The 20,695-nt window shown below is 40.5% G+C and overlaps 1 protein-coding gene across 1 annotated transcript in view; it reads right to left on the bottom strand.

Annotated features, from left to right (window-relative positions):
* The window catches only part of LOC136864362 (myosin-4), a 635,412-nt gene that overhangs the window by 19,011 nt on the left and 595,706 nt on the right, over positions 1 to 20,695 (bottom strand). Inside the window, exon 10 of the mRNA XM_067141261.2 lies at positions 18,851 to 18,963. Within this exon, the coding sequence (XP_066997362.2) occupies positions 18,851 to 18,963 (113 nt within the window). The remainder of the gene's footprint in view (positions 1 to 18,850; positions 18,964 to 20,695) is intronic.

The raw sequence follows: 20,695 nt of genomic DNA, 5'->3' as shown, positions 1-20,695 counted from the left end.
TCTCTCGGAGAGGCCACCAGATCCGGTAGACAACATCGTTGATCCTGGTGATGATTGTATATGGGCCTTTCCATTGGGGCTGCAGTTTCAACGACTTCCCTTCTGTCCGCACTGGACGGTACAGCCACACACTGTCGCCTTCCTGGAAACCCGCAGACTTCGCCAGCATGTCGTAGTGGGCTTTTATCCGGTCGCTGGCTACCCTTAGATGATGTGTGGCATAATAGCGGATGTTGCCGAGCCGATCCACCAACTCCCATACATAGCCTGTCGCTGGCTGCTGCTGGTCTGGTGCTGAACTGAACATTAGATTGCATGGCAGGCGGAGCTCCCATCCGAAGACCATGTTGGCATTATTATTTATAAATTTCATTTTCCGTATTGATAAATTCAATGTATAGACAAGAAATGTGTTTTTCCACCAATCATGAATTTATTGTAAATAGATTACACTAGTACTGGTTTCGGCCCTTAATGGCCATCATCAGCTAGTACATGGTTAGTTTCTAGCCATTACACAAAATCACAAGTTATGTTAGACATCCGGATGTCTAATGGGGGATGGAAATGCAATATACAGTAGCATGAAGTTAAAATATCTGTGGTCAAAGGTAAAAAGTTACAATAAGTTAGAACATGAGTATACAGAACACATTAAAACATATGGGCCACAATATAAAACACTTAAAAAGTTTTAACACATTAAAATTTGGTATGTATAGGTTAGACACTTATTAAAATTTAAGTTCATGTTGCTTAGATTCCATTCTTCTATCTTCTCTGTGGTTCCTTTGCTTCTATGTCATGTTGGTTTAGCTGTGTGCGGTAATCTTTGAGAATGTTCTGAGGCTGATATGTGTCATATTGGTATGGACCTTTGTTATTTTTTTTTTGTGATATAATCCAACTGTGATGTACTCCAGTAAATTTTTAATATAATAAACTGCAGGTCTTGAGTTTGAATTTGAATTTAGAAGCTCTTGGTGGTGACACCTCTCTCGTCTATGTTCGTTTGTGGTTGTAGTTATTGTTGTTGTGGAGGTCTTGTACCAGTATGTCTGAAGGCTTGCCGTGTTCTACTACAAGACGCACCCAGCGACCTGTCTGTCAAAGGTTTCTGAAGCTTAGGAGCTAGGTCAATGCAGAGTGATCAGTGCGCAGATGGAAAAGCTGCCAATACAGATACCTGTGGAAGTGCTCCAAGGTCTTCAAGGATAGCCAGCAATTCCCGACGCATCACACAGTGATTTTTCTCAGCTTTTGACAACGCTTTGCTGAAATAGGTGATCACCACCTCCTGGCTGTCTTGCACTTGGGACAGCACCCCACCAATTCCCACGTCGCTGGCATCGATGTCTACGATGAACTTCTCCCCAGGCTTGGGGTATCCTAGGATGGGTGCCGGACACAGTGTCCAGAAGGCATCCTCCGCCTCGACCATTGGAAAGGCCTCTCTTCGGTGAGCCATGTAAGGGGCTTTGAGATGTCTGCGTAGCCAGCTATAAATCTGCGGCAGTACATGCAAAGGCCAAGGAAACTCCTCAGTTCTCTCGTCCTTCGGCACCGGCCAGAACCTGACAGCTCTTAACTTCTCTGGATCTGTGGCTACTCCCTCTGATGACATGATGTGGCCCAGGTAGTGCACCATCTCCTGGAATAGGTGGCATTTTCCGAGATTTAACTTTAGATGAGCCCGACGTAGCCTCTGGAACACACTCCGCAGGTTCTCAACGTGCTCTCTGAATGTGCATCCCACAATAATTATATCGTCCAGATACACGAGGCGGGCGTCCTGAGTTAAGCCCCCTCAATACAGACTCGATCAGTCGCTCGAAGGTTGCCGGCGCATTGCAGAAGCTGAAGGGCATCACGGTGAACTGGTAGAGCGCTTGGCCGGTTGAGAACGCTATCTCTGTCTTCCGGATGAAGCGCCACTTGCCAGTACCCAGACTTCAGACCCCAAAGGCGAAAACCACTGGGCTCCAGATAACGTGTCCAGGGTGTCATCTATCCAAGGTAATGGGCAACAGTCCTTCGTTATGTCGTTCAACTTGTGGTAATCGACACAGAAGCGGAGCTCACCGTTCTTTCTCTTCACCAGAATCGCTGGCGATGACCATAGGCTGTTCGACTCCTCTATGATTCCCCACTGCCTCATGTCACTCAGCATCTGGTCGATTTTCACCATTTTTGCCAGGGGTACCCTATGAGGTGGCTGTCGGATTGAAGTGACGTTGCCTGTGTTAATGAGATGCTACACTGTCTTTCCGTAGCCACCTCTGGTAGCAGTGAAGATGTTCCTAAACTCATGGATCAGTTCCTTAAGCTCCCTGAGCTGTCTTGCCTCCAAATGTTTCCGGGCATCTGATATAATCTTCCGGAGCTTATCCGATCCTTTGCCTTTTTCCAGGCCTTGTGCGTCTTCGTCGTCCACTGGCACAACGCACGTAACTCGTTCACAAGTCGCAAGCTCTGTCCCGCTGGGTATCCTCTGCTCCCACAACGTCTAATTCAATATGCGTACCGGCATGCAGCTTCGTGGCAAAACGAGTGTCCTGGCCAGGTAGAGTCCTTGATCGGCGGTCGGCGATCCGGGTTCATGAGCATACTGTCCCCTTGTATGGGTTCCTCTAGCTGTGCCATACCTATCATCTTGCTGTTAGGTGATATCACTTCGTCGCTGAGCAGTGTTAATCGCGCTACTCGAGTTTGCATCCCTGGGAGTCTGAGCATTATCTCTTGTTTGCCGAGCCACAACACACGTCATCCCACACTGACAGTCGCCTCGTATGACCATAGCGCGTCTAGGCCCAAGATGACCTCATCCGTGACTGCGGCGACAAAGGCCCAGACTTGTAGGCATTGTCATCCCAGTGCCAGTTGAAGTAGCGCCACCTTCAGGACAGGGATGGTGTCTTTTGAGGCCGTTCACAGCACGTATGGGCGGTTGGGTTGCCTCTCTGGCTGTCCCTCAGCGATGTCAGGTCTGGCGATGGTTAATGCCGCCCCGTGTCTCGTGACCCAGCACTGCCTGTCTCCGAGCCAACCGTCGGCGATCAAGCCTTCATTGCTCCGCTCGACCACATTTAGCGTGAAACACGGGGACGGTAATAACTGTGCCGACGAGCCCCTCTCCTTGACGGTCCTTACTCATTTCCGCAGGTGGCCACGCTCGCCGCAGTTCCAACAGGTGGTCTCATTGGTGCGTCGGCGTCTCGGCGGTGGCACGTGTCATTCTCCTGTAACAGGGCAGGTCTCTGGCGCGTCCTCGCTTCTCATGGCTCGTATTCTTGGCGACTGTGCCGCTGTTCCTTTCAACGCCTCCACCCTCAGGGGTAACGTCAGGGCCTCTGAGGTTATGCTTCCCGCCGAGCATCAGGTTTTTACGGATTTCAGCACTGCGGAGCCCATCAATGAATGTGTAGGCTGCCTTCCGCTGAATGTGATCCCGAGGCAGCCCATCCAGAGCCTTGTAGGCTAGTAGTTGCTCCACATGTTGCACGAATTCCTGCAGCGTACTGGACTCTGTAGGCGGCTGCCAGCTGGTGGTCACCGTATCGGCTGTCGAGCGCTCTAACAATCTCCTTATAGGTGGCACCCGGCTGGAGGCTGTGTAGCACTTCCGCTGTTGTTCCTTGCAGTCCGGCAATTAGGTGCACGGCTCTTTCTTCTGATGTCCAACCGTTGTGCCCGCACACGGTCTCGAATTGAGTCTGGAAGGTCCTCCACGATGTGGTCCCTTCGAAGTGCGCGCGCTTTACCTTCCTGGCGCTGGAGCCGTTGTCATGGCTGGTGGTCGTCATGGCTGTCCCTCTCGTACGAAGGGCGCTTACTTCCTCTTTCAGGGGTTCGAGACCTGACTCCACAACCTGCGGTATTTCTTTGATCCGTTTTTCAACCAGTTCCTTTACATCCTGCATAATGCCACTATTTTCGAGAGAGCGCACTTCCTGATCTAATTTACTTTGTCCACTGTTAAGTTCAATCAATTCCAGTTTCAGTTCGCTCTTGATTTAGTCTTGTTTAGATGAGAGTTCGGTAAACTTATTGTTGAGAGCCTGAAACTGTTCACTGTCCATTTTACTATTCACTAGAGATTGCTAGTTACGAAATTACTGCTACCAGTCGATCCCGATTCTGACACCAGCTGTGATGAGTTTGCGGGCTAGAAAGGTAAATAAACACTAGACTGGTAGCTTTTATACTAAAATTTATTAACTACTGCTAATTATCACTTACACCTCGGTACACAGTCAGAATTCCCGACTACACACTTCTCTAGATCTCTTTCTTAACAGTTTTTTTTTTTTAAACCATCCACGCTACGACACTTTCTACTGCTGTCTTTTTCTCCTGTGCTTTTCCAATAACAGAGTCTAAGAGTAAATGGGTGGACCAAATGGTGACGTCGCCAGACTCTCAAATTCCAATGTGGCGGACATGGTAACTATTACAGTATCTTTAAACCAAGTGTTAAGAGTCACTGAACACAGTATTATAAGGTACTGTATGTGTGTGATATAACAAGTGCCAATAATTAGAATATGCAAGTTGTGTTGATACACAGAGAGAGTGAAGGGTATTCATCCACATATATATTCTTTGTAATGAACTTTCAACGGACTGACTGCAAATGGTAGCTTGGTCCTTGCTTTTGGTTTCCCACTGTTTTTGTTGTTGTTGTAGTAAATATGGAGTCTTCCAGCTGTATTTTGCGAGTATTTTACATGTATTTTGGTGTGCTGATGAGGTGCCCATGCACGGATGTTATTTAGAATATAGTTATTTTAGAATCGGTGGAGTTATTGATGAACCTAGGTGCCATTCCTACCTATTTAGCCATTTTCAGAAGGTTAGGTAAGGGCTGAAGCAGACTTATCAGTACGCAGCTTTATGTACATGCCCTGGGAGAGAATTATCATGCTTTATCAAAATTTGAGAGATCCTTTCTGGTGAAATCTAGCGGTTGTACTATGGATATTTTGATCAATTAATTTTATTAATTTAATTTATTTTAGTTATTTATTCGTCTATTTTGAATTAGATTTCAATTGATGCCCAAGCATGACGTGATTAAGTATTTTATTTTATTCATATTTGATTAGTTAATTATTATTATTATTATTATTATTATTATTATTATTATTATTATTAAATAAGATTTCACCCCTTCCTTTCCACTTTGTTTCACTAAAACCAAGGATGCCTATGTCCTCTTTCATGAACTATAAATTCTTCGGTCTTGTCTGTCAGGGTTAGGATGTTGACTGTCCCAATTTGGATATACTGTGATGCTAGTTGCCCACTTCTCACAGCTCCCCTAGTATCTGAATAACTGCGCATCAACTGCAGGGTATGCCCTAGCACAGGGACCTTCAGTTATTTTTCCCTGGGGTTCGGATTGATGGTAATATTGAAATAAAGTGGGCTCTGAGGTCCAATATTTCGTTGAATAAGACAGGTGCTGGTCTTACTGTGACTGGCTTCAGGTTACAGAAGATTCATCCAGAGCCACAGTACACAGGAGCATCACTTATTTCCCGCTTGAGTTTGGTACAAACATCCACTGATAATTCACCCTGCACACATTTGTAGCAGTAGACACTTTTAATCACTTTCATACTGCATGTAAATAACGTTCTGACCATTTAAACAAGAAACAATTCACAGCTGAATTTTTTCACCCCACCTAAAATCCAGGATACAGTTGAAGACATCTGTGTTGCTTTCTCTTGCTCTGTGGTTCCTCACCTCGCACATTCTTGACCAGTGCCTGATGAAGTTCTCAACTGTTTAACCTTCTGATTTCTTGCATCACTGTTAAGTGAAAATAATGGGTCGTAACTGAAATGCTTAACGTACTGTTAGTAAAATCCTGTCCTCATCCTGAGATAGTGCAACTCTTTTTAGGCACACCCATAATGAAGGTGAGCTGCATGTAGCACTTGAACCACATACCAGCCCTTCTGCATTCTTAAATATCTGGTAGCACCAGGAATCAAACATGGGCCACTGTAAATGGCAGTTAATAGAACCAACCATTATGCTACAGAGGTGGACAGCCTACTGTTGAAATGTCACAATCAAAGCAACTGTGACTGCATATTAAAAACTGTAAATTTTCATCTATACATTCAGGAAAAATGAAGAATTTCAGTTCCCATTCAGATGTGAAGATCAGATTTTCAGACTCCACTTTTTGTTTCTTGTAGTCACCTATGACTAAAAGACTGAAATAATTGAAAAAATGAAAACTTGCACTGATGTATAAACAATGAGTTATTTTTTAATTCATGTGCAGAGCAAGCAAGAACTAACTACAAAATGAGGCAGGGAAGAGGCCGCAGACTAAGGAAGAACAAAAACACTCATTGCCATCTGTGGAACAAATATGAAACTTGTTGACTCTCACAGTCTCAAAATTTGGTACTACCATTTGTGGAACAAATATTGTTTTAGTCCAGGGAACATGTAAGTCTTTCATTACTCTCCAAGATAAATTTATCATCTTGAACTGTAATATTTTCCCTTTCTTTCTTACTTTTGCCATCATAAACCATTGCAGGTCTAGGGAAAAAAGCATTGCGGCCTGCATCCGGACCAGAGTCAGCGACTTAAAAAAAACCCTGCCCTAGCATTTTCTGAGGACACACCATATCTGCACTCGTTTTAGGCTAGAGCTGCTGCCATCAGGTGGTAAGCCCACACCTAACATGCAGTATAGATGCCTTCTGCAGCTGCCCTAACATGGCGACAGACTCTACTTGAGGGTTCCAGTGTCATTTCCTACACAGAGGGGACAATCACCCTAACTAAGGGAACTCATCGCCCGAAGCCGTTGGTCCTCTTAGTGGGTCGAATTATTTCTCGCCACCCGAAACTCGGCGCAGTTCCTGACTGTACAGCTGACCATTACCGCAACAGACTGGACTTTATATGTCTATTACTTGGGAATGTATGAAGAAAATAGTGAAGTACTACATTTATCTATCTACATATTTAAAACTCTAGGCTGATTTTTGTTACAGCAAGTTTGAGAGAAGAGCTAAACGGATTTACAGCATAAAGCATTCTGACAATAGCTCTTGGCCTGGAAATTCACTGTGTGTTTTAAAAGCATAAACATTTGTCATATTTTTTTTATTATTAAAGAAAAATGTAGCATTCTGAATGGACAAAGCGCTCACCAGTACTTCAAGGCCACCTGCCTGTTCACTGTTGGCCATGGGTATGACGGGAATTCTAAATAGTGCACATACAAGCACTGTCTGGTATGATGCCTCCTCGCAGTGGTCTACATTACTGAACGGTTAGTCATGGATTCATGGTTTGTAGAGACTATTTAACATTTATTACACCAACATTCATCATCATCATCATCATCATCATCATCATCATCTTCCAGCTCCAGTTTCCTGGGTGTGATGTACAAGCGCTCTCCATTTTCTTTCTTTCTTTCTTTCTTTCTTTCTTTCTTTCTTTCTTTCTTTCTCTTCCTCTACATCCTCCCAGCAACCCCAGTTTTGTAATCTTTATAGTGAACTAAGAACCTCATTGTGAGCTGCATTGGCACACTGTTTCAAAAATCGTTGAATGGTATAATTATCAGGATTTTATTATTGGCGATCAGTCTTTACTTTCCCCTCAAAAACCAACATGAATATAGAAGTCTCATGTCTCTGGATGATGATGATAATAATAATAATAATAATAATAATAATAATAATAATAATAATAATAATAATATACACAGAACTCATCGCACCACTAACCACCACAGGAGCAAGCGAAATTGAATAAGTCTCTCCAGATGGGGTTAGAAAATATGTTGAAATATTTTTGTAATATGCTAGTAAGATATATCTATATATTTATAAGCTTTGTCCAGTCTGACCGGCCATTATACTGGACCGGAATTCTCTCCAGAATTTCCCACCTGTGAATCATCAGGCACTGATAGGTCTCTAATTTCAGTCCAATTTGAGTAATCCTAAAATTAAGTAACTAAATGATCACTCCAGTAATTTCTGGCAAAGGCTTGCCCTAGCCCGCAATACATTCTGTACTTGGCAGGTTTCACAGAAGGAGTCAACATCCTTACATAAATATATCTTCAAAGCTAAATGATTAAAAATGACAGGAGTCTATAGGCAAATCTGCAATTTCAACCAAACTTCGTACATGTATGTCTTCCTGTCTGGAGAAAAATACTGTGAGGATAAGACACCCCCAGCACCACTACAACTGGGGATTAGGAAGGTTGGTTGGTTGACTGATATTTGTTGTTTAAAGGGGCCTAACATCTAGGTCATTGGTCCCTAATGGTACGAAATGAGATGAAATGAAATCATAACTTAAAAGTCCAAAATCCTCCACTGACCAGAATTCAAAGCATGAGGATAAAGAATGAATGGATGGATGGATATGAATTTAAAACGATCAGTAGATCCGACCCACAGTGTCTCACATGCACAGAAGCTGGCACAAAACAATAGTATTACTGACCAAGGGACTGCTTGTATAACATGATGCTGAATCTATTATGCTTACAGTCTAAACGGGTCCAAAATCCAGGTCATCGGACCTTCATAATGGTATTTATTGCTAGGAAAGTAGAAACATGCTATGTGTAATGTTGTGGTACTAATCAAAAGTAGCGGAGACTTGCGGTATTCCACACATTATGGTACTATTCACAGGTAGTGTAATGCGCACATATAACACAGACCTATGGTGTTTCGCACATTGTGGCATAATTTACAGGCAACGCAAATCTACGGCGTTCCTGACATAAGTGGACTAACCACAGGGACTGATACTATCCCGTGGAATTCCTCACATAGTGGGAACTGAGCATAGGTAAGGCAGAACCATGGTGTCGCTAATCCCATGGTGTTGCTCATATAGGGGTACGAATCATAGGTACTGTAGGACCCACCTCCTGATTCATACACTCTCGCTACTAATCACAAATCTATTGCGTACCTAACATAGTAGTACTACGCGGAAGTAAATGCGACCCATGGTGTTCCCTGCGTGATAGTACTAATTACTAGTAGTCTCACGGTTCCAATTGGATCATCCCTTTGTTGCCTCTTTTAGTTGCATCTTACGACAGACAGGGGATACCGTGTGTGTATTCTTCCTCCTCTGCGTGCCCCACCCACAGGGTTTTTTGTGTTTGGTCCGCGAGAGGTATTTTATTTCCCTCAAGTCCGCCAGCAAGCCGGTTAGGACCCCCCCTATCCGCCACCTGGGACGCGCCACGTGAGGATTGGGAAGGAGGGACATGTAAAAATCAAAAAATATTAGTTTAGGATCCATACTGTTTGGGGTTGTTGAGATGAATTTTGACACTCTGGATGCTGTTCAAGTCCTAGTTCAGCCTTCATAGGCACAGGGGAGTCAGGAGGGTTGAAAAAGTAAGTGTCCAAAATGATCGAGATTAGTGTTTAATTCACAGTTCTCGGGTTTGAGAGGCTAATTGGAGACTGTCCCAATCACAGTTGGAATCTTGTTCATCACATCTATTGCAAAATACGTGAATACAATTGATTATCACTTATTAACTGTTTGAAAGGACCAGCTACTTCCCAGACGATATGGGCGATATAAAATCTTAAACTAAAATGTTTAATTAAACATACACCAATAACTCTAAAATGACAAAATATCAGTCAACATCACAAAGAAATCTACAAAAATTCAGTTGACACAAAATTAACAAGTAATATAAATCCTAAAAATAAACATTCAAGGAAGTACCCGCAACGCATGGAGCAATTTCATATCGTGACAAGTTATTTCACCTATTCATAATGAATGCTCTGGAGCAGCACAGAACCTCTTAAGTTTGTTTTTTAAAGTGGCTATGACTGAAGACAACTTACTAAGAACAAGAAGTGAATGAAACAAAATATTTCACATTCCCAACATACACAGCACATCAAATCCTTCAAAATTTGGATTTATGCACAGAGATACAGGGTGAACGCATTATTTCTTGGCAATGTACAAGTGAAGTAACAGACCATTTTTTGTTTTGTTTTTTAACTGGAACAAACCCATTAGTCTTGTTTGCCTGTTTGGATGTTTTATGATACCAAATGCAGTGATGGGCTTGCATTTGTTGCACAAGAACACTCGTCACAAGTAAGATAAGATAACTCTTTATTGCCCACCCTAGTTTACACCATCGGTTACAGGCAATAAAGACCATGAAATACACAAACCAAAAACCAAACAAAACAATATAAACTAACATACTATTGTATCATGTAAAGCTCTTACTATCTACACTAAAACTATTTACTATCTACTCTAATTTAGTGGTGCCCGTGTCGGCGGAATCCAGCCTTGCACTGCACCACCTTGTCTAAAACTATTGAGATGCCTCTGATATGCGAGGAACACCTACCGCATGTTAGGGCATCCCCTACCTTAATTCTAATGTACTAACACATATTCTACTATCTACAGCTAACTAAACAAAAAGAGAAAGAAACATTGGCTGCACGCGGAATTCCCTAGTAAGGAGAGAACCTTCCCACCCAGCACCGCTATCAGCCACTCCTCCCGGGTTAGATATTACCCCCACCTATAACTCTTACTTCTCTCCTCTTTTACGTGGCGAATTGTAGAGGCGGTTATCAGTCCATCATACTATCCGTCACGCATTTATCTACTGCTCCGCCTATAACCGCGTCGTCTTACTTCATTCCTGCCACCATCTTGATTCACTTGTTATTCTGTGAGCGGACGTGCTTCATCTTTCACCTTGGGTTGGGACTGTACCATCCCACCCATCTGGCTCTTATACCCCTCCCCCCTTCCATCCCCAATCTTCCCCACTTCTTCCTTGCCTCAGTTCATCCCTCTTATAATACTTATTCGCTAACTTTTACACATGATCATCTACTAAACCCTATAGTTAATATTTAAACACTATTTACAAACGTACTTGACAATTTTCCCGTTCCTTATTCATCACATTTCTTTCTTATTCTTTTGCCTCTTAGACTAAAACTACAACCTAATTACTTTTTTTTCTTCTTATAGTTGAACTTGCATATTAAACCACCGAATTGCCACAAATCAGATCTGTCTTTTCCTTATTCCTCACATCACTTATCACTCATTTACATCTCTAAACAGTCCAACAGTTCCTCTTCCTCACGGTCACTCATTACTTGTTAAAATTTTAAACTAGTGTTTAAAGTTTTCTTCTATTATGTTATCAACTCATCCCGACTCTTTCGCGCTATTACCAGTTCGGTACTTAATACTATTTTCTTCCCTTTCTTGTTTTGATCACTACCTTAGCTGCCACCTACGTTCTCACATATGCAATCCTCTCCCAATATATACAAATTTTCTTTTCATCATACAATCTGATCTGTTTATATTCCAAACTCCTTTTCTTGACCACTAACCCTATAGTTAATATTCAAACACTGTTTACAAATGTGCTTGTTGACAATTCTCTAGCTCCTTATTTCTTACATTTCTTTCATCTTCTTATGACTCTTAGACTAAAACTAGAGACTACTCTCTAATTACATTTTTTTTTCTATAGTTGAACTTACATATTAATCCATCGAATTGCCAACAATCAAACCTGTCTTTTCCTTATTCCTCCCACTTCTTCCGCTTATTTCCATTTCTAAACAGTCCAACAGTTCCTCTTACTCACAGTCACTCATTACTTATTAGAATCTTAAATTAATGTTTAGAGTTTTTCTTCTATTGTGTTATCAACTCATCCCGACTCTTTCATGCTATTACCAACTCGATACTTAATACTATTATCGTCTTTTTTTTTTTAAACTACATTAGCTGCCCCCTACGTTCTCTCACGTATGCACTCCTCTCCCAGTATATACAAATCATCTTTTCATCATACAATCTCATCAGATTATATTCCGAACTCCTCTTATTGTAATAAAATTTTTTATAACCTAGAAGTTTCGTCTACCTCTTTCCTCTCCTTCCTCTGTAACCCTCTTCTACCCCTTATTCTCTTTATTTATAAATCTAATTCTAACCATATTTAAATATTTGGAAATATTTGTTCCTCTTCCCCATTCTCTGGCTAGCCATACCGTCATCCTTTCAATTTTTTCTACTTTTTCTACCTCTTTTTTACTCAACACTTTCTTTTTCAACTCCTCTAACTCCCTACATTCGATAAATATATGTAGGTCCGACCATCTTTCTCCACACAGAATACATCTACCCGCATTTTCTCTACCTATCCACCCTCTATTTCTTGGAATTCCAAAAATCCACCAGTATAGACCTCTTTTGCCCTTCCTGTCCTCAACTTCGATTTTCGGGTTCATGGTTTCTAACAATTTGTTTAATACTGATAGTGAGGCTCTTTCTCTACATTCCATTATTAAACTGTCTCTATATTGTAACCGTACAACAGGGTTACAGACTCCATTCTGTATTTATTATTATTATTATTATTATTATTATTATTATCATCATCATCATCATTATTAACCCGATTCATTAGATTTATATATTCTGTTTCTCATCATTTAGACTGTAATAATTAGGTATCACGTATATTATTGTATTTAATCATAGGTTAAGTGAAATTTATTTGTAATTATTCTGTATTGTAGTAAGTGAGATTTGTTGGTTTGATATTGTCATGCTGTGGCTTGTAACTTTGGCTAGATGAGCTGGCATAGTATTTTGCAATCGAGGCTATGTTTAACTGTGCAAGGAGATTTCCCGGTGACGCATTCGGCATAGTCATTCTCGGACCGCTTGGGTACGCTTAGACGACACATGACTGATGACATCAGTGCGTGGACACGTGATTGCGACCAAGTGTCAGTATTCGCCAGCTACTGTATGTGGAAGTGGAAGGGATGAACAGTGAGTGGGGAGATGAGTCGTCATCGCGAGGTGATATAAGGTGATGCTACGGTAGGGAGAGGTACTCAGTTCATCATATCTATTCAGTTGATGGTACTCAGTTCATCATATCTATTCAGTTGATGGTACTCAGTTCATAAGCAGTTGATATTGTGCAGATCATATGTAACAGTCAGATGTATCAAATGGAAGAAGTGGTCTTAGTGTGATGGTCAGAGCTAAGAGTTGTGTTTGAAGAGGTAATCATCGAGGAAGTCTACAAGTGGTGCTTGTATCCTAGCAGAGACGGGTACTATGCTGATAAAGAAACATCATCTTGTGAGGATGGACTTTACAAGATGTTTCAATAATATTTTCCAATTATTTAAAATATATTGAATGGACGTAATTACATTGGAGCTCCCTACACGCGTACATGGTATGTAGGCCAACTCCTTGTTATATAAGAAGATAACAACAGACGGCTCCCGACTTCAGCTCACAGGTTTTCCCAAGAATTTTCAAGTTCAACAGCGGTGTATGCAGACAACAGGTAATTAAAGCATCAGACATGTTATGCATTCATAACATGAAGAAGAGTGTAATCAGCGGCGATATCACATCTCACTTCAAGTTCATGCCAATAGCTTTTTTTGTTTAGATTAAATTTTCCTTTTCTTAGTACCGCAAATCTCACGATATATTTCTTTAGTTAAATTAAAAGACGTCAATGATTGTTCATTGTGACGTAAATTATAGTCATAAACTCAGTTTTATTTTAATTATAATAAGTGATTCCAGTTCCATGTACAATCCTCAATTGTGGAAATGCAACAGTAATTTAATATTGTCCTGATCCATATCCCTGTATATTGCCAGATATGTGAGTTTATCACCTCACGCCTTGAGATAATTGATATAAGAGGTATGCTCTACCGAATTTTGTTGTTTTTCTTAAAAAAGCAACTGGCGCTCAAACAAATGTTATGTATATTGTGTGAAGGAGATGTAAGTATAAGAGTAGTGGTCAGAGTAGCCACAATATCGGCAACTCTCCTTATAACCCTTCTCCATACCCGTTCTTTCTTCTCACTCCATCTCTCATATCCTATATCTCCTAACCCTAGTTTTTGTAATTTATTTTTGCACTTATTCACCCAATACCTCTCGTCCTCCATATTTTTCTGGAACCTATACGTCTCTTGAAGTAAATTCCCTCCTTTCCCTTCTTCCAATCTCATCCAATACTTCATCACCCTCTTGGCTATAGTAATGTATCGATTCTTTACATACTAATCTAGCCCCCACATTTGCAGTACAGTTTGGGACCCCTATAATAATCTTACTAAATTTTGCCACCACCTGATTTAGTTCTTTTCTACTTTCCTCTAATCCCCATATTTCTACCCCATATAACATTTTTCCTTTAACCATTGATTGGAACACCAATCTCTGTATTTTGTACTTTATATCCGGGAATTTATTTTCTAATATCCCCACTACTGCCAGTGCTCCCCTCCCTTTATATTTGGCTATTCTGCACTGATTTTCCCACAAACTGTTACTACTAATTATAACTCCTAAATACTCCATTTTTTTTCTGGTCTGATTTCTTGCTGCTCGACTGTCCAGAATTTTTCTTTTTTGGCTTTCCTCTTCCTACATATCATTATCTGCGTCTTCCGTACATTTATTTTGAGTGCCCATCTTCTAGTATATTCCATTACCTCATTTAGCCCTTCTTGCAATCCCTTTGCTGTTAATGCCAAGATCAATAAATCGTCTGCAAATAGCAGCCCCGGTATCTCCCTCTTCCCAATCCAAGGGCATTGCCATCTCTCGCCTCCATGTCTATCTAATATATTATTTATAAACAATAGAAATAATATCGGTGACAGCTTACAACCCTGCCTCACACCCCTCTTCGATTCCATACACTTACTCAACCCACCCCCTTGTAGTTTAATCATCACCAATACTTTCTCATATATTCCTTCTATTGCCAGCCTCATTTTCTTCGATAACCCAACCTCTCTTAATCTAGTAAATAACGCCTCCCTATTCACTGCATCGAAGGCTTTCTCTAAATCTATTGCTGCTACATATAATCTCTTCCCTGCTATTTTCACATACTTCGTAATTAAAGTATCCAGAATCCATACATTATCCACAGTATTTTTCTCTTTTCGAAACCCGTTTTGATAGTCCGAAATCCTTCCACATTTCTCTGCCCAATTTATAATCCTATTAGCTAGAATTCCTGTATATACCTTCGACAGTGAGTCCAGGAGTGTTATTCCTCTATAGTTGTTTGGATCACTTCGACTTCCTTTATTCTTGTATATAGGACAAAGTACTCGTTTTCTCCACTCGCTAGGGAATTTATTCGTTTCCCATATCTTGTTAAAAAATTTCACCATCACTTTCAGCATTACTTCATTTGCTCCTACTTCCTTCCATATCCTGTTAGTAATACCATTTGCCCCACCCGCTGTTTTGGTTTTTATTTTACTTAACACCCTGACTATTTCCTGACTTGTTATCTCCTCATCTAGTAACTGTACTCCTATTTGTACTTCTTTTACAATATACGTCTTTTCCATAACCCCCTGTCCTTCTCCCCTCCCACCCAAAAGCACTGCAAAATATCCTATCCATCATTTTCTGCTATCATTGTTCCTCCCCCTGTCGATCTAGTTCTCTTTATCTTATTTATAGTTTCCCAAACCCTATCAAATCTTTTCCCTTTACAATATCTGTTCACACTCTCAGCTTCCGCCTCTTTCCAACATTTTTTTTTTTCTCATTTAGTAACTTCTTGTAATCTCTTCTTAATTTACAATATTCCTCTCTTTTCCCTTGTTCCGCTCCTTTCTTAAAGTCCACTAGAGCTGACATTACAACCTCTCGTTTCCTCTTACACTCTTCATCAAACCACCCCGTGCCTATGTTCCTGTCTTTCTCTTCTCTAATCCTCACTTTCTTACCCACCTTCCATACTGGGCGTTCTATTAGTTTTAAAACTTCATCCACATCCCCTCCTTCCAACATCCTTTCACTTTCAACCCTTATACTTTCTTCACTCACTTTTAACTCTGTTCTCAATCTCTCAATCTTAGTATCATTCCAAATGTACTTCCAACCCTCCTGATATCTGTCTCTTTTTCCTACCCTTCTCTTCACTCCATCATACGCCCCTCTTAATTTTATCTTGATGGGCATATGTTCTGTTATCACACATTCTGTCACCTTAAAACTTATTATTTTCTTTAGAGCTATTTCCGTGCTTACTCCTATATCTACTACACTCCCACCCTTCGATGTGATGAATGTCAGTTCCCCATTACTATCTCCCTTCATCCATCCATTTAAAATATATAATTTTTCTATAGCACATAACTAATAGCCTTACACCATATCTATTTATATCTTTGTCTTTACTATTTCTTCTGTACTCTCTCACTTCATTATCCTCTCTCCCATAATCAGGTACCCTATTACTCACTCTTGCATTCCAATCCCCTAACAATATCATTCCATCTTCCACATACAATCCTTTAATTTTGTTTATTTCTTCAATCAGTTCTTCAAAAAATGTTTTATTTGCATAAGTTGAATCTTTAGGATGGTTGTATAATAGAGCCAGGCAAATTGCCTCCTTCGCATCATTTCCCATTTTAATTCTCAACCACACCACCCCTTCTACCTCATTCTGTATTCCCTCTACTCTCTCTACTATCTCATTTTTTATTAAAACTGTTATCCCGCCCGGGTTTCTTCCCATTCTCCCCCTTTTTTTCTTTATCAGGTTGACTACTCTATACCCATTCCATTCAATTTCTATCCCTTTCCCTAACCACGTCTCTACTAGGGCAATAATCTCATACTCCTTTACTATTTTCTCCAATTCTTTATTCCCTATCTTCCCCATCAACCCCTCAATATTCCACAACCCTATCGCCACATCTAGTTATTTATTCCCTCCCACTCTCTGCATCTGTGCTTCTCCACTTCCACCTCTACTCCTTGTCACTCTTCCCTGTGCGTCCTTCCAGATCCCTCCTCATCCTCTTCTCCCGCCTTCCTTCCCCTTCTCCATACCTGCGCCTTTTTTCTTTCCCCATAAATCTTTCAAACTTAATGATCTTTCCTTATTTAGCGCCTGCCTTTTTTCCATTTTATTTTCTGTGTTCCTTTTACTCGGAGAGGATGCAACCTTACCCTGTCTACTGTTACCTTCATTCACAATTTTCACTGCACTCCTCACCAGTTGTGGCACATTACTTGCTTCCTCCTTCTTTGTGTTGTGCTGACTCTTCAAGGTCTCTGCATTTCCGCCCACCTGGTTGCTGGCACTGCTGTTCAGCATATCCCTACTTCCCGCACCTGATGTGATGTGGACTTCGCTCACTTCCGTAATATCACTCCTTTCTATGTCGCTGCCTTTCCTTGCTACTTCCACTGTTGCCAAGGACACGTTCTGCTGCTGTTGGTGTTCATCAAGTTTTTTCAGCCTTCCCAACCCCCACACTCTATTCCACCTTCCGTTTCCAACCACCAGCTGCTGCCCTCTAATATATGCCTTAAGACCTTGTTTTCTTGCCTCTCTTAAATGTCTGTTCAGAATTTTGTTCTCTCTCGCTTCCCTGTCCATCTCCCGTTTTATCCACACCTTCTCTCCTTTTAGATTACTCTAATTTCTTATTACAATGTCCGCCATCAGTGTCGATAATAATTTCACTCTAATCGGTCTCTTTCCTTTCACTCTCCCCACACGCTGCACATCGTCAATATCAACTTCACTGAAGTTGATCATCCTGTTCTGGATCACTTCTACCACTTTGTACACTAGTTCAACTTTAGACTCTTTCCTCTCCTTGGACACCATATATGAAGATATTTTTTCTTACGCTTTCTTGTGTACTCTTCTCGACTACTCTCTTCGTTTCTCTTAGGTCCCACTCCAGACTTCTTACCTTCTGCTTCAATAGGTCTAATTCATCTTTATTACACCCTTCCTCTTCCTATATCTTCTTTACATCTTCCTTAACACTCAATTTTAGGTCCATAAATTCCTTGGATAACTCTCGGAACATTTCTTTTATTTGCTCCGTCTGACAAGCCTCTCTTATCTCTCTAATCGCCTTGTACTCTTCCCATACAATGGAACCTACTGGACCTGGGCCGGGATTAATCTCTACTCCTATTATCAGCAACACCATCACCACCGCCGCCACCAGTAACATAGCCACCATCCCCCTTTTTTCACCCTTTAACTCCATCCTTGTTTCAATTCTACTTCCCTTTTTACAGTTCCATCTGCCGATCGCTATCCTATATTGTGTCAACGTGATACCCATTGCTCCGCGCTCCACTCAGCACATCCGCTCAGCTCACTGTCTCATAGATGACTGTCGTCACAAGTATTTCCCCTCTTTACACCAAACTGCGTTTATTTCTTGTTCTTTGGAGCCAGCAGTAAAGCTTCACAATGCCATGATGTATGCAAGTCAGATGTCACTTCCTCTAAAGAAAACTATTTTTAAAGCAAAATACCTGAAGACGGTTAAGTGGCCAAATTAGGAAGCTCAAGGTTCCTGCTGTTGAAAAAGTATACCATTAATGCCCTCTAGAAATACAGAAAGAACAATGACCAGTTATGACAAGTTAAAATAAGCACTGATTATATCAACAATTCCGAGTTTTGATATAACAGCGTTGGTGCATGAGAAGTTAACAAGTAAATGGTTCTTTTGAGATAGTGGTATGCATTTCATTTCACAGGTTTTGAGGGCTCAAATCCTAAGAATGTTACATTCTATAAATAAGCACAGTCTTCCTCTATCTCTTTCTCAATGAAATTGTCATATCTTCCGCACTCAAATTCAATATATTTCACAGTTTCTCGGGATGGTAGTACGGAATAATAGCAGCAAGATAATATAGAGAACACAGCAACAGAAAATTGCTAAAAGCTTACCGAAGCTCCTCTTCCCTCTTCTGCATCTCCTGAAGTTCTGCTTGAATTTTCTCCTCAGCAGACTGGTAACCTCTTCGCATAGGAATATGAGATGAAGCATCACCCTCTGAAACCTACAATAATTCTGGAACTTATATTCTCATTTTCAAAACCAATTATTTTTGTTTAATTTTTCATTTAAATGCATAGAAATAATTCACACCCAGTTCCAAAGTTTAAAGAATGAGAAGATACAGAACAGGTAGGCAACTTTAATACATACAAAAGAAAATATTTCATGTCTGCCCCTCAGTCACTTTTCCAGATATGGGGTCAGCAATGAGGCAAGATGAAATTCTATGGCATGATTTTACCGCCAGATGCCCTTCCTGATGCCAACCCCAGTCTAGGAGCTAATGAAGATTAAATGAATGATGGTGAATGAAATTTGGTAAGGAGGTGGAATGATTTGGCTGTGGTCCATGTAAAGGAACTGCCTCAGAATTTACCTGGAAATGAAAAACCGAAAAGCCACTCTCAGGACAGTCTTAAGGTGAGGTTCGAACCCACTAATCCCCAAATACAGTGCTTGGCTCCATAGCTGTAGTGCATTAACATGCATGGCCACTCTGCTCTGTAGAAAATATTGTATGATAGAAAATTGAAAATATGCAAATACTACCATCCCTACATTGCACAAAACATATGAGAGAAATTTCTTCAAGCTCAAGAGCAACACACAGCAAGAACTGTAAAGAAAAAGATAAATTTGATTCAAAAAACATTCTTGATGGAAATTTCACACCACAAGAAAGCATTAGGCACAGCTTTATCCGATCGTTGCACTATTGAATTATTAAACTTCAGGAAATTTAAGCTTTATTATTCAGTCTGATGGGATTCCTTGCAAAATTAGGGATTGGTAGTAAATACATATTCACAATTCAGAGCGCAGATGTATTGAGTAATTGAATGAAGTAGAGGTCTCCACCAAACATACTCAGAAGACAATCATTTTTTCAGTCTGAGAGAACTTATCAGACCTTTGCAAGAGAAGGTTGTCTGAGAAATTACTGCAACATAAATTTATTTCATCCATAAAGTGGGTGCTCTCTCCCAGCAGAATGTTTTCTGTAAAATGTCTGTCGTAAGGTTAGTATCATGCTGAACAGAAAAGCAAAGAAAGAATTTTACATTTAATGAATGATACTACCTCTGGTAGAAGGAGATTCTCCCTTAGATCTGAACTTAAACTGACCAAAGAAAGCTCTTTCAAGACTTAGAAAATCATTATCAAAGGCAATGAAACCCTTCAATGATGGGCAACTACTATTGGTGCCTTGTTAGAGACAAGGATGAAACAACCTACAAAAGAAGAGTATTGTCAACGCACTTAAAAATAAAAATTGAAAGTGTACTGTGACACCATTACCTCAGTGTTCACCAGTAACACTTTTTTAAAATTATGCTGGGTAGCTTAAGTACTGTGACCTAATAGGGAAAAATGATTTTTGCATTGAATTCAGAAACCCAAAATTAAGTAAATCCATACATGTATTAGATTTAAGTATAATTGTTTTGAAGAATTCAGATTCAATATGTGCACCCACATTGCATTCCATTCATGTGTTAGTATGTTATGTATCTAGGAAACTTGATGCTATAGAGATGAACATTTTTCCACTGAATTCTGAATCTTTCCAGCATGGCTTTGAAATCTAGCATGAGGGAAATTGTTACTAAATCCAATAGATTTTTCTTTGTAATGAATTTGTCCTTCAATTCACAATTACACTAGGGCACAGCATTAATATTTGATGAAAATTGCATGACAAATAGTTTGAATTCGGTCTTGAGAGCTCCAAA

Source organism: Anabrus simplex, chromosome 2 (genome assembly GCF_040414725.1).
Source record: "Anabrus simplex isolate iqAnaSimp1 chromosome 2, ASM4041472v1, whole genome shotgun sequence".
Classification (NCBI taxonomy): Eukaryota; Metazoa; Arthropoda; class Insecta; order Orthoptera; family Tettigoniidae; genus Anabrus; species Anabrus simplex.
The sequence above is the reverse complement of the archived record's forward strand: the minus strand, read 5'-3'. Positions and strand labels throughout refer to the sequence as shown.